General features: G+C 37.1%; 1 protein-coding gene across 1 annotated transcript in view; it reads left to right on the top strand.

Moving 5' to 3' along the window:
- TWSG1 (twisted gastrulation BMP signaling modulator 1) overlaps positions 1–13426 on the top strand; it is a 65170-nt gene extending 51744 nt beyond the window's left edge. Inside the window, exons 4-5 of the mRNA XM_026495992.4 lie at positions 7014–7280; positions 10363–13426. Of these exons, the coding sequence (XP_026351777.1) occupies positions 7014–7280; positions 10363–10544 (449 nt within the window). The 3' untranslated portion in view covers positions 10545–13426. The remainder of the gene's footprint in view (positions 1–7013; positions 7281–10362) is intronic.
- Positions 13427–15011: the final 1585 nt, after the last annotated feature.

Below are 15011 nucleotides of genomic sequence, written 5' to 3' on the forward strand. Positions count from 1 at the left end.
AAGAGGTTATGGTAGGATTAGGAGTGACCTTCCCAGCTAAACTCCCAAAGAATCTTCAGGCTCAGCTTTGGATTTTGTGGCATGTAGGAATGAGAAATAGATCTGAAAATAGCAAGATTATTGAAGACCTGTCTAAAAAACAGCTGTATGATTTGATACCCTACCCTCTCTCTCATTCTGAAGTTCCAAACAACCTAGGTTAAAAAAAAAAAAATTGGAGATTCTCTCTAGAGAAATTGAAGGAATTAACTGGAAAGGACTAGAAGCACTGGTGTGTTGTTGGCACTCCAGAGTCAACAGCTCCTCCAAAAGAGAGAGAGAGAGGGAGAGAGAGTGCTGCTCATTTAGGCATTGCAGGAGAGGTAGATGTCTCCAGCCTAATACCAGACATGCGAGCAATGTTGAACAAGTACCCCGAAGGAAAGAACAAGGTAAAACAGCAGACCAACTCAGCATGGAGGAAATCTTTAGGAAATAAATCTTTAAGAAAAGTAATGGCTATATTTTAGAGGAATTTGAGCAAATATATCTCTATTATCCAAAACAACAAGAAAGCCTTTGCAAATTTAAAATTTGATTAGAAAAGTTATAAGTTAAGGGAAGTTGAAAATAATATTGGAATGTAATAGAAATATAGGACAGACAGATGGAAAATGACAGGAGGGGCTCCAGGGTGGCTCAGCCAGTTAAGCACCTGCCTTTGGCTCTGGTTGTGATCCCGGGGTCCTGGGATTGAACTCCACATCAGGCTCCCTGCTCAGTGGGGAGCCTGCTTCTCTCTGTCTCTGCTGCTCCCCCTGCTTGTGTTCTCTCTCACATTCACTCTCTCTCTCAAATAAATGAATAAAATCTTTTTTTTTAAAGGAAAATAAGACAGGAAAAAATAGATTCTCCAGGAAAGAATAAAAAATAGGAGGGAAAAACTTCTCAAAGAAATAGTAGAAGAAAACTTTCCAAAGCTGAGAAAAAACCATGCATCCTTAGACTGGAAGAATCTACAGAATGCTAAGCAAGATTAATGAGAAAAGACCTACTTCTAAACACAGCCTCATACAGTCTTACTATTGGCAAGTCAAATAATATTCTGAAAGATCTCAGAAATAACAATAGAGTTAATGTACAAGGAATAAGAATCACACTGTCAGGGCGCCTGGCTGGCTCAGTTGGTAGAGCATATGACTCTTGATCTCAGGGTCATGAGTTCAAGCCCCACGTTGGGTGTGGAGCCTACTTAAAAAAATAAAAATAAAACAAATCATGAATAAAAAAACTGAGTGAAAAAAAGAAAGAATAATCACACTGCCATCAGAATTCTCATCACTCTTACTGGACCAAAGCCTCAAGTGCATGGTTGAAAAATTACTTTGAATTGACAGATTATTGATCAAGAATGTGAATGTAAAATTAAAACATTTTTAGACAGCAAGAACTCAAAGTTACTTCTTACACACCAGATTTGATATGATATCAAACAAAATAAGGCAGAAGACCAAGAAAGAGAAGAATATGGGTTGAATGAAATAGCTTTAACCAGGAGTTGATTTAAGGACAGTTATAACATGATAACTACATTGAAGGTTGTTCTGTGGTCAGTTAAGTTTGGCCTCAGAGGAGGCACAGGAAGGCTCAAGGAACAAAGTTCATTATAAATCACAGGTCTCAGAGAGGAGGTCACTGCATGCCATGCAGGATCACAGAAGAAGCACCAGGTTTTGGTCAAGTGGCAAAAAGATAGGAACAAGAAGAAAATCTGGGCTAGAATCTTCAGTGGGGTTTCCACAGGAAAGTCCAGGCGGGACAGAGCGAGCAGTTGTGGTCTGGCTAGTTTGAATCATTCCCAGGGGCTCTAGGCTCTGCAGGTGGTCTCTAGTTGCTTAGTACTGGGCCTGGCTTGGTTAAGCACAGGCCTCCTGGGTTGCTTGGGTTGGTGGAGGAGGTGTGGCTCAGGACTGGTCAGTTTGCATATCCAAGGCCTGCTCCTGGCTGAGTGCTTTGCGGGCTCTTAGAATTGATTAGCCCAGGAAGCAGTCTCTCCCCAGTCGGAAAGCTTTTTCTAAGATGTCGAAACATCATGAAATACAGAAAATTAAAAACATAAATAATACAGAGGCTTAAGAGACAACTAGCCTGCCTGAAGCAATAAGTGAGGGCCCTGAGAAGTATCTCTCTGAGAAGAAAATGAGTTCCATAGGGTATTGAGCATACAATTGAGAAGCAGAATGATTTTTCAAGATTTGTTATAAGCTTGTTATTTGTGGTACACACACACACACACACACACACACACACACACACACACATTCCAAGCCTAGAAATAGCAAGAAAATACAAAAGTTCAACAAGAAAATATTAGTCCTGCAATTTAAATATGGCAGTTGGTTTGCTATTTTGAAAGTGTTCACATATACAGAGAAGCAGAGAGAATAGCATAGTGAATTCTTATATACCCATCACTGGATTTAACAGTTATAAAAAATATGCACATTTGTTTCATCTGTTTTTTCCCCCATTTTTTTCTGACCTGGCATTGAAATATTTAAAAGCAAATTATAGACGGTAAATAACGTTTATTTCTGCATCCTTCAGTTTCAGTCTCTAAAGGAAAATAAAGACATTTACTTTTTTAATAATGATGCCATTAGGAAACCTACAAAATTAACAGTAATTTCTTGGTATAATCTAACATTCCAGTTCATAATCAAGTTTCTTCAATTGTCTCAAAAATGTATTTGTATAGTTGATATGTTCAAATTGATCCAAACAAGATTCTTGCATGGTGTCTGGTTATGTATACTTTTTTTGTGCCACTTGTCATATTGAAGAAACAGTTTGCCTGTAGAATATCCCACACTCAGTATTTGACTGTTTACTTCTTTGAGGTTGTCCTTTAACTTGTTCCTCTGTCTTTCTGTATTTCCAGTAATTTGAAGCTAGTTGTTAAAGTTTGATTGGATTCAGGTTTTATATTTTTGGGCAAGAAGACCTAATAGGTAATTCTATGTGAAATAGCTGATTTTCAGTATTTTATGGGGTTCATGGAAAAGTTAATTTTATCTTAAAATTAGAAATATTTTCCTCTGCTAATATGGCATTGGGCAAGGAAATCCTATCATGCTTTTCAGTTTTTCAGTGACCAATATTCATGGGGTCATGTTAAGGTAAACTGCTGTTTGCTGGTTTTCAACTTTTAGAATCAGCGTATAGTAAGACAAGAAGTTTTCATTGTATTTGGGCAACAGAACATAGTTATTAAGTTTGACAACATAAGTTAGGAGAAGTTGAGTGGGGAAAGTGGGAAAGGCACCTGCATCCTTTTTGGCAAATGAGGGAATTAAGATATGTGGAATAAAAATCAGAAGTTTAAGTATATTTAAGATTGCAAAGGAAACAAATTATGGTATTAGAATAATACAGTTATTAGAAATATGGGAGAAAGGGTTAGTACAAATGAACTTTAATGTTCATCTCTCATATGAGAGGATTGATAGATAAGATCTAAAGATGTTTTTACTGCTTTTGGTAAATTAATCATTTTTATTTAAATTCTCATAGAGGTAACCACCAGAGAAACTTAAGAACAGACTTTTAAAGTGGTTGTGTCTGGGGAGTAGAGTTGGGGGGTGGAAGGAGCAGAAAGGAATTTTTCTTTTTATTGTACATTTTTCTGGACTCTTTGTTGTTGCTGTTTAACCATGCACATTCATTAAGGAAAGTAATACCTTTGTTCCCCTTAGTCTTAATTTCTACCCTAAAATGTGGTTTCATCAAGTAAAGTCTACTTTAATGTAACCTTAGTTTTCAAATGTATGATGACAACAGGTCAGATATATGAAAGAAGGCACATCAGAAAAGCAAAGTTCTATGCACGTAAAGTTTTTGAAATGCTTGCCTTTTCAGTAATTGCCATTGGTTTCCTGCTTTGGGGCCTCTCTGTCATGTGCGGAGCCAGTGTCTTTAAAATTTTAGTATAATTAGTTTTTAAATTTCAGTGTAATGACAGCATGCCACAAAGTAACAAACTGCTTCAAGAAAATGATCCTGGAAAAAAATGAGAGAATGTAACCTCTGTAGTCAACTAAAGAAAAGCTAACGACAATGAACTTCAGGAGGATGGTAGATGCTTCTCAGAGAAGTTTTACTAATTGTTTTAAACTATGAGTGGTTAGTAACTCTCTACCCAGAAACTGATCCACTGTACATAATGAATACAGACAACTGAAGAATTTCCAGAAATTTCAGAAGGTTGCTTTTCTGAGCAGGAGAAATCCCACATATCATTGGAAGATCAGATTTCATAACCCACCGTGCTTGAAAGAATGCAGAATTTGAAGAGTGCTTCAGGCAAGAGATAGAGGGTCAAAATCCACATTGCCTAAGAAGAGTCTCTAGTGATGATCTGTCTGGATGTAATCCAAGTTGAAAAGAGAAAGATACACGAAAGCTTTATAACAATGCCATGAAAACGTTATTACCTAGCAAGCATTTACTTCATGCTTACTGATTTTAATGCAATGTATTCAGATTTAAATTACAAATGTCTTTGGCCTAAGTTTGTTAAATGCACAAAACTCCCCCCTCAAAACTTTTTTAAATGTAATTTAATCTCTAGTAATGAGCCCTGAAGTTTCTTTAAAGTCTCAGTAGTTGTTGAGTTTAGCTCTTCTGTTGAACTCTGTTGTTTGCTTTTTGGTCTCAGATTACTAATTTTCATTCATTATAAAGTCTGGTAGAAGAATATATAATGTATATTTGTATAATTCAGGTATTCTAAGTGTAATTCACTTTTTGATGCCACTTAATGATTATTTATAGAATGTGGTTATTAATATGAGCAGCGGATATGAAGTCAGACTGAATCATAAGCTTGGCTCTAATCCTAGATTATGTAACAGTGGACAAATCATTTAATTTATCTGGGCCTATTTCCTCTTTTATGAATAAAGGAGTCAGATTTGACCCTTTAATCCATGATTCTGTTTCACAGTCAAAATTGTTAAAGTTCATACGTAATGAAAAATTTTATGAAGAGTGTGCACAATCTTATCCTCAGCTCTTGCCATGTTCCTTAAACTCATAAAGTGTTGAGTGGAAGACGTGACATGATTTTTCCTTCTGCCTAAATTTATAAAATGTCAGAATTTATAAATTTGGCTTAACTTTTCAAAATTTTAGTCTGAGGAAAAAGAAAAACTCCATATTAGGCCTAGTGAATACTAAACCAAGATGAAGTATAATTTTTTAAAGTATCGTATTCACAAAAGGAAATCCAGAGGGCTCTTTTCCAGTTATTATTGCAACTAAACAATGTACCCCAAAACATAGTGGCTTAAAACAGTAATAATCATTTAATTAGCTCATGAACCTGTGTTCTGGGTAGCTCCCTTCTGCTCCACACAACATTAGCTGGAATAGCCCAAAAATTGGGGCCAATTAAGCATTTTCCCAGCTTTCCCCTTTATAGCAAAACACCCGGAAAGAGTTTTGTATCGTCAGTATCTCTAATTCTCCTCTGCCATTTTCCCTTTCTAAGATTATTTTTTAAAATAATTCATTTTGAAATAATTTTCAAATGTAGAGAAAATCTGCCAGAAGGGGGAAGACTTCTGTATCCCCTTCACCCAGATTCCTGAGTTACTAACATTTTATTGAGTTTTTTCCAGTGTTCTTTACTCCTTCCTCTCCCTCCACACACACATTGCCCCCAAACATGCATGATCATTCATCCTTTTTTGAACCTTTAGAAATCAAGCTTTATACATGATAGCCCCTCACTCCTAAATGTTCCAGTCTGTATTTTCCAACGAGAACATTCTCCTACATAACTGCCATACACCCTCCAAATAAGGAAGCCAACATTGTTACAAACGCTGCCACCCAGTCCACAAGCCTCATTCATATTTCGCCAACTGTCTCAGCAGTACCTCTTGTGATATCTTTTCTGAGCCAGGCTCCTGTCCAGAATATGTGATGCATTTAGTTGTCGTGTCTGTTGATATTCATTCCATTTGAAACAGCATTGTGGTCTTTCCCTTGACAGTTTTATTGAGTACAGACTTTATGTTATGTAGGATGACCCTAAACCTTGATCCACCTGATGTGGACTGATACCCATACTTAAGTCAGACATTCTTGGCAACAACAGTGCTGAAAGGAAGTTACATCTCACATGAAGTGATACACAGCATCAGCCTGTTTTATCACTGGTCATGTTGACCTTGATTTCCTGATCACATTGGCATCTGCCAGATTTTCCACATCAAAGTCACCATTAACCCTTTTGTAATTGGTTAGTATATTGTAGAGAGTTTTGCAAGAGTACTTTAATATGTTCCTCCTCTAACCTTCACCCACCAGCTTTGGCATCCATTGACAACTCCCTCTACAACCCATATGACAACAACACCTCTATAGTTGCTCGGTGGTGATTTTCTATTACCTTCGTTCCTTCTACATTTATCAGTTGGACACTCTACTAAAAGGAGGAGCTTTTCCTTTATTTATTTATTCATTTATTGATAACATAAGGACTCATTAATTCCTATTTTATTTATAGGGGTAATCCATTATTATCATTACTTATTTTGACATTAAAATTGTCGTTTGGCCAGTGGGAGCCCCTTCCAGTTGCTTCCTGTGTTTTTTGGATACATTCCATCATTCACTGAGCATTTCCTTACTTTTAGGCATAAACAGTATCCCAGGGTCATTTTGTACTTTCTCTGGTCCAGCCCTGGAATCAGTCTTTTCTCCAGATAGCTCTGGTTCCTCTTAGCATAGGATAAGTATTTAGAAAATAACCTCTGGGCACTTGATGTGCTTGATGCTACAGGAGTGTGGTCACTTCTAGGGCCCCTCAGCCAAAAAAGTTAGGAAAATATCTACATATAATGTTAGAAGCAAGTTAATTTTAATATGTTGGAGCTTTGATTGCAAGGCATTAACTAACAATATTGCATGATATTCCAATCAGTGAGAAAAACTAGCTTTTATTTTCTTTGTTCTTCCTCCTCTAGGTATGTGTAATCCTCGAAACTACAGTGACACACCTCCAACCTCAAAGAGCACTGTGGAAGAGCTTCATGAGCCAATCCCCTCTCTCTTCCGGGCACTCACAGAAGGAGACACTCAGTTGAACTGGAACATTGTTTCCTTCCCTGTTGCCGAAGAACTCTCACATCATGAGAATCTGGTTTCATTTTTAGAAACTGTGAACCAGCCACACCACCAAAATGTGTCTGTTCCTAGCAATAATGTTCACGCCCCTTATTCCAGTGACAAAGGTAACTAGCCACAGTTGACTTTCTATCTTGCCCCCTCACTTTCTGTGTGGTCTGTGAAACCTATATTACCTTTTAGAGCAGTTTTTGGCTTTGAGTTTGTCTAGTCTTAAGGAAATTATGGACTTTAATAACCCCAGTCCTTAAGTAGATAAGGAGGCATGTCAAGCATATTGTCACCACTCCTTCATAGTCTCAGTGATAGAAATTGTGTTGGAAGATAGATAACCTGGTTCTAATTTTGGTGTTTATTTGTGTTAGGCTTTAACTGTTCTTTCCATAAGAGAGCAACAGTGCTGCTTAATATAGTATTGCTCACTGTCCGATAACATTCAAAGTGTCCCAGGAAGTCACATTTTTGTAATAGCATTTGTACTACAAATGATGCCAAGATCATCAGCTAAATTTCTTTATGGGACAAGTTGGTATTACAGACATCTAATTTCCCGGTATAAACTAACTCCAGTACTCTTGGTCAGAAGGGGAACTAAATGGAAGAATGGCTTATATAACTTTGAGAAGCATATTAAAAAACACTTATTAGTGAGGATAAGTCATTCCTTAATTTTGGAATGTACAGGACATGTAACTTATAAAGTCTTTGCTATTTTCAAATAAAAGGCTTTGCATAATTTTACTGTGGAAAAATAAGGCAATTATGAAAATTGCAGTTATTTCTTAAAATATGATATGAGTTTTACATAAATAGTATAAGTTGTACTCTTTTTTTTTTTTAAGATTTTATTTGAGAGAGAGCGAGTGAGAGAGAGAGCATAAGTAGGGGCAGAGAGAGAGAGAAAAGCAGACTCCCCACTGAGCAGGGAGCCCGACGTGAGGCTTGATCCCAGGACACTGGGATCATGACTTGAGCCAAAGGCAGACTCTTAACTGACTGAGCTCCTGTACTTTTTTTATTTGGCTTTTTGTTGTGCCCTCTATTACAATCCTGCCTATGTGAAATAGTCTGAACTTTGGACATCAGTAGTAAAAGCAAAACAGCATTTGTTAATGATATTCAGATTAAGATTTTTTTTTTTTAAAGATTTTATTCATTCGACAGAGAGACAGACAGCGAGAGAGGGAACACAAGCAGGGGGAGTGGGAGAGGAAGAAGCAGGCTCCCAGCAGAGGAGCCTGATGTGGGGCTCGATCCCAGAACGCCAGGATCACACCCTGGGCCGAAGGCAGACGCTTAACGACTGAGCCACCCAGGCGCCCCCAGATTAAGAATTTTTATTATTTTTTGGTTAAACTACCTTAAAAGACAAATTCTAGATTTTGGAAAATATCAGGAATATATGGAGTGTGCCTTATTCAGATATTTTGCTACTATTTTCCCCATTAAAATGCAATCTACATAATAGATATTAAATAATTCATAAATTTTGTTCAAATATTATTTAATTTAATGAAATAATTACCAGGCCACGAAGTTTCCTGGAAATACCAATTATCTTTCAAGGCAGAGTTAAAATTTTTCCTCTTTGACACCTTCTCTAGGTTATCCCTTGCTCCCAGGTGGAGTAAACTACCTCCTGTTCCTATAACTATCATCTCCCCATATTTGTTTTTCAATTTGTTGTCTGTTTTTAACTTCTAGGTCTACCATTTTCTACTTAGTTCCGTGGATTCTCTGATTACTCTTTGAGTCCTAATGGCTACTATTCCATAGTAGGTGTTAAGTAAATACTTGTTGAATAAATAAATGAAAGAAAGTTGGTAAATACTAATCAGCTGAGATTCAAAGCTCCCCTGTCCTGCTCACTGCCAGTCCCTAGTGTGTCTGGTCTTGTGCTATACTGGCCTCCCTGTTTTCCATTTTGACCTGATACTCAGTAGTGGTTCTGCTGTCTCCTGATGCTAACCGTTCACTGCAGTGGACTTGCCTCCACACCATTCCCCATGCGCACTACACTGGTGTCCTTGTGACTTTCCTTATTTTGTTACCTGGTAACTTTGCTTTTAATTCTTCTTCCTAATGCAAGTCCAGTTTTTTCCACTTAGCCTGTCCTTACTGTTCAGCCCCCTGTGATTTATCAGTTCTGTAAATGGCTCTGTAAAATAACAAACTTTAATCATATACTCTCTATTAATGGTTTTTATTGTTTTTATTTATTTCATGTAACTTATCCTCCTAGCAAGGGCATCTTATGGCATTAACTACCAGGAGAATTAAAAATTGAAACAATCAAAAATAGTTGTGTTGGAAAGCAAGACTAGAAATTGCTACTGATAATAAGAGTATTTTTTAATAGCTAATGCTGAATCATGCCAAGTGTTGCTAACAACTTTGCATCGTTTGAATTAAGTTTGCTTTATTTTATTGTAAATTCTCAGTATAACTTTAGAACAGTATTTTTTTTTTTTTAGAGAAGGGTGTGAGGCAGAGGAAGGAGAGAGAGAATCTTTGTTTTGTTTTGTTTTGTTTTTTGAGAGAGAGAGAGAGAGAGAGAGGAGAATCTTAAGCAGGCCCCATGTCCAGTGCAGAGCCAGACTGTGGAGCTTGATCTCATGATCTGAAGTCAAGAGTTGGATGCTCAACCAACTGAGCCACCCAGGTGCCCTTAAAACAGTATTTTTCAAACTTCTTTTAGCTGGAGAATTCTCTCCTCTAAGGAAATCTTATCAAAAATCACCAATTTTGGGGTGTCTGGGTGGTTCAGTCGTTAACCGTCTGCCTCCCTGCTCAGCAGGAAGCCCGCTTCTCCGTCTCCCACTCCCCCTGCTTGTGTTCCCTCTCTCTCTCTGTGTCTCTCTCTGTCAAATAAATAAAATCTTAAAAAAAAAAAATGACCAATTTAAAAATCATAGCTCCGAAGCATAGCAAATGTTAAGCCCAATAATCTTAACTTTGAGATCAAAGTCTAGAATCTAAGCCCCTTTACCTTCTTCAGCTGGAGTGGGGGACTCTGACTTCCTTCTCAGTATAATTAACAAATGTGATCTTTTTTCTTACACCTCATCCATTGTCCTGTGCAGATTAGCAGTAAGGGAACTAAGAATAACTATTAATATCAGCCAGGTATTAAAACATTTCCTGCTTTTCCTCTTTCTTGCTCTGAGCTCTTAATTTTTTATTTTTCAGAACACATGTGTACTGTGGTTTATTTTGATGACTGCATGTCCATACATCAGTGTAAAATATCCTGTGAGTCCATGGGAGCATCCAAATATCGCTGGTTCCATAACGCCTGCTGTGAGTGCATTGGTCCAGAGTGCATCGACTATGGTAGTAAAACTGTCAAATGTATGAACTGCATGTTTTAAAGAAGGAGAAGAATGCAAACCAAAGCAATTTAGTCAACAGGAAAGATATAAAAAGCTATTTGGTGAGGTCTGCTGGTTGCACCATAATGCCAGCAGGTTAAGATATAAAGAATTTGGACTGAGTTAAAGTATGACAAATGCAGGAATGTGTTAAATTATAAGTATAAATGCTCTGGTTGATTTTGTAGCTCACTGGCAATAAGCCCCTTCCTCTACATACATTTACAACTTTGGTCGTTATGAGAAGCAAGTACACAGAGAATTCCTTGAAAGATCTGCAGTCTCTGACATAAAGCCTGATGTCATTTTTTTCTAGCATTCCACAAGCCTTTGGTTTTTAAGGTGTTAGAGTACATTAACATAAGTTATGATTTCTTCATTTACTATTCCTGGGACACTGAATTTTTCCAGTTGTACACTAGATTTCATTCACTGTGCCTTGTCTCGTTTATCTCTTCTGTAAATAGGGTAGTATTCAAATATATCACCCTGAGAACTCACATAAAAATCACCGTTAAAAGCTTAATTTCAAACCTTGTAATGTCGGTTTTAGAAAGTAAATGCTTATTACCTTTTACAGTTTAAAACTTTTACATAGTAGAATCCATCCTGTACTACACATGCTGACAGAACTTTGGGGAAAGTTTCTCTTTCTCCTAGACCCCCCTGCCCAAAGTACTGACGTAGGTAGCGATGAAGAATTTTGAACAAGAATTTCAAGGCAAACCTCTATCACTGCATTAAATATTCTGCTAGGTTAATAATGAGAAAGTTAAAGCATTTCTCTGACTTAAGGTACCAGCTTAAAGACCAGTAGGAATGGAAAATGCCTGCCAAATCAGACTCTACATAGAGCACCGGGGAAACAGCTTGTCCCAATGTACAGAGATGGCAAGACTGAAAGGAGAAACTGTGCTCAGCTGGGTAGAGAGAATGAGCCCACTCAGCCTTAGCATGGACGGAGTCATGTTCCCATGAGTGATAGGAGGGAATAAAGAAGAAACTCATGGGTATGAGCAGGGAAGGTTGAAATGCTGGCAATTCTTATGGGAAACAAACCTAAAACTATTTACATTAATTATTTTGTTATATTGTAATCTTTCCTTTAGGTTTCTGTCTGGATTGAATGTTCTTATTAAACAAGTATAATCATACAATGGGAGGTTAAGATTATGAAATGAAAAAGATCTGTTCAAGATGATGTTAACTTCAAATACATTTTAGACTATTTTGTTTTACATGTTTCGATAATGATAAGCTTAAATACTATGTACCCTTCATCATAATAAAATCCCAGTCTTCAAGCATGAATCTAAAACACAAATATTTATTTTACAGAGACTCTTAACTTTACAAAATTATTAATTTCTTCAGTATATTATGAATTACAAGTAACTTGTAGGAATATCTTTTTATATGTCTAAATATTTTAGTACATAAATAGATAATGCTCTTAGACACTTTGTATTCATTATATGAACAGTAGTTAGTTACAAGATCGTATGTAATATCATGATTAACTGTCATAAAATCTAAAGCCTTAATACCTTTTCTGTTCTTTCAGTCAACTCTAATGAATACTAAAGGTCCTTTAGCCTTTTCAAAAACTTTTGGCCTTTTAAAAAAAAGCTACAATTTAGCTCTTGTATGTATTTTTTTTAATAGGAAAACATTGGGATCTCTTTTTCTTCCTTTTATCTAGAATGCCTCTGTTTAAAAGTGCCTTGAAAACATTTTAGCGCCCCTTCCTCATTAATGCCTATAAAGCTAAAGGTTTTCTTAAAACCTTTTAAACTTAAAAAAGAGAAAGTTTTAAAAGAATCTGCTTCCAGCTTCAGTTCGTTTTGTGTTTACTGACAGCATGCTTAATGTTGTCTTAAATATGTAAACAAACGTTTTTTAACTGCATTTATCACCTTGGTTAGGCTTTCATTATTAAATTTTTAAGTGTGATATCTCTTCTGCCCCTGTGCTGGGAGGGCAATTTCTTGAACCATGTTGTATTTGGTTTTTCTTACATCTTTTTCTCCCAATGGAAATTACCCCTAAATATAATGGTAAATTTTATATTCAATTTTGCTTAGTTTTTGTGGCTTATGATGGGGTTGTAAGGCAAAGTTCACCTAAAAAATTCCATTTCCAGTTTATATTTCAGGTTTTGAATAACAATGTTTTCCAAATTAAAAATAAAAAATTTGGGAAATCAGTAGCCCCACTAAAATTTAGACCTTTTATTACCATTCTAAGTACAATTCACTTCTATATTGAAGCTCTGGTAAAAAAAAAAAAAAAATTTTTTTTTAATCAAAAATTAGGTTGTTAACTTTTTTGTAACTAGATAAAAAATAAAAAACTAAATCAGTAGGTATTATAAAAGCCATATATAAAAGGTTCTTTCCTAGAGTAAGACATACACCTCCTAATTAGTTTTTTTGTCCCTCCCCACCCCCATTAGCATCTAATTATTGCAGAAATTGTATTCAAAATAGTGGCACCAAATCAAATGATAATTCAAATAAAGTAAGTCTTTGTTTACACAGAATGCTATAAAGAGAGCCTTTCATTTAGAAAAACTATTTCTATAGATTCAGAAAACAAAATTGGTAAGATATTAGAATATTTGAACAATTATTTATAAAGCCGAGTAACATCAAAAGAGAGAAAAGAAACTAAGACTTGTGAAAAACGAGGTAAATATAAATAAGCCACGTATTTAAAGTTTGTTTTTGTGAAAGCTTCTTTGAAGATTTTTTAAAATCTATTCTACATTCCCCAGAGTATATGTTAATTGTATTTCACATGATTGACAACATACAGAATTATGTATTTTTCTTTGGTTGTCCCTATAAGCAAAAGAGTATTTTAATAAAAAATTGAAATGAGTGTGTCATGCTTTTTGTTAACTTCAGAATAGAAACACCAGAATAAGGTTGACATTTCTGTCTAGTGATGTTACAGTTTACAGGAAGCATGTCCCCTTCTCTCTGGATATCCCTGCAGATTGTGTCGAAACAAAGGCTCTTTAACATGAGTTTGCTCTCTGCTTTTTCATGTGCTTTATTCCAATAAAGGGGAAATTTTGAAATGAAATACTTAACATTTTCCTTGTTCTGCGAGCCTCAGGAGAACAATCTGATGGTTGGAAGGAGTTACAGGAAGGTCAAGGTAGGAAAACCACTCCTCGCTCTCCCACAGTGATTCTCACAGAGTTATGTTATTAGAATTGAGAGCATAGGCTATCCCCTTATGGTAGAATCAGTGTTATTTGACAGAATCTACTTTCTGAAAGACTAGTGGACAGGAGGATCTAGAGAGGGGAAAAATTCAAGAGGACAGGTTGCCAGCCTGAGTGACTTAATGGAATGAGAGATCTAAGGAATTTGGGGGGTAGAATTCATTTCAAGGACTGCCCTGCTCAGTGGAGAGCCTGCTTCTCCCTCTCCCTCTACCTGCAGCTCTGCCTACTTGTCATCTATCTCTCTGTCAAATAAATAAATAAAATCTTTAAAAAAAAGAAGGACTGTACATTTGATGAGGAAAGTTGTTCTTTTGCTGCAGATGTCCAGTGGCAGTGAGCCATTGGCACAGAGAGGCAGAGGGTCAATCTGGAGATACAGAGTTGGGAGGGAGCGTCGCAGCTAGGGAAATCGGCAGGCGGGCAGGCTGTGGTATCGTCGGCCCCACACAGCACCCACACTTGGTGGGTTTTGAGTTCCTTAAGCCGGCAGCGAACTCCGTTAGCTTATAGGTGTTCTGAGTTATGATCCTTAGGCTTCTTATATTTTTCCTAACCAATTAAAAAAATTCATTTTACATCTTTTTATTTTGAAGTCTGTGCTTGAAGGATGGAGTCAGCAACAACTCCAAGGTCCAGCTTTTGAGGTGAGAATTCAGTGCAAAAGCAAAGAGAAAAGAGTTCTGCCCTCCCAGAGAGGTGCTGTGACCCAGAAAGAAACCTGGAAAAGTGCAGAACCCTCATCCATCATGGCTGAGGATGTCAGAAATGTCCTCATTTGATTGAAGTTAACCACTGAATTTAGACACAGTCACCACTGAAATTCCTTTGTGGCAAAAATGATTGCACTGTCAGCCCAGAGTGGTCATTCTAGAACACATGTGCAGGTAATGACTGCCACAATCCCAGTTCCAGTTCCGAGCAAATTGCAAGGCCTTTGTGCTCCTTGGCCTCAGAGGGCTTGGGTTACCTAGTAGGAAGCAGGAGCAAAGCAGACAACCTGCCCTTTGTTTTCCAGCAATTTCACCTGCTTCAGGGGATTCTCCAGGGAGAAGGGCAATGCCAAACGGAGTGCCTTTGCCAGAAGATGAGAAGAGGCCTAGGTCTCCTAGACCATGGGGACTATGCCCCAGGCCTCAATGTGTTCTCAAGTGCCTGGCTCCAAAGTGTGAAGTTGCCTCTTTATAGGGTTTTCAACTTATGGGTGTTAGCAGCCCAGCCCTCATTGTCAA

The sequence above is a fragment of the Ursus arctos genome, unplaced genomic scaffold, assembly GCF_023065955.2.
Source record: "Ursus arctos isolate Adak ecotype North America unplaced genomic scaffold, UrsArc2.0 scaffold_17, whole genome shotgun sequence".
Lineage (NCBI taxonomy): Eukaryota > Metazoa > Chordata > Mammalia > Carnivora > Ursidae > Ursus > Ursus arctos.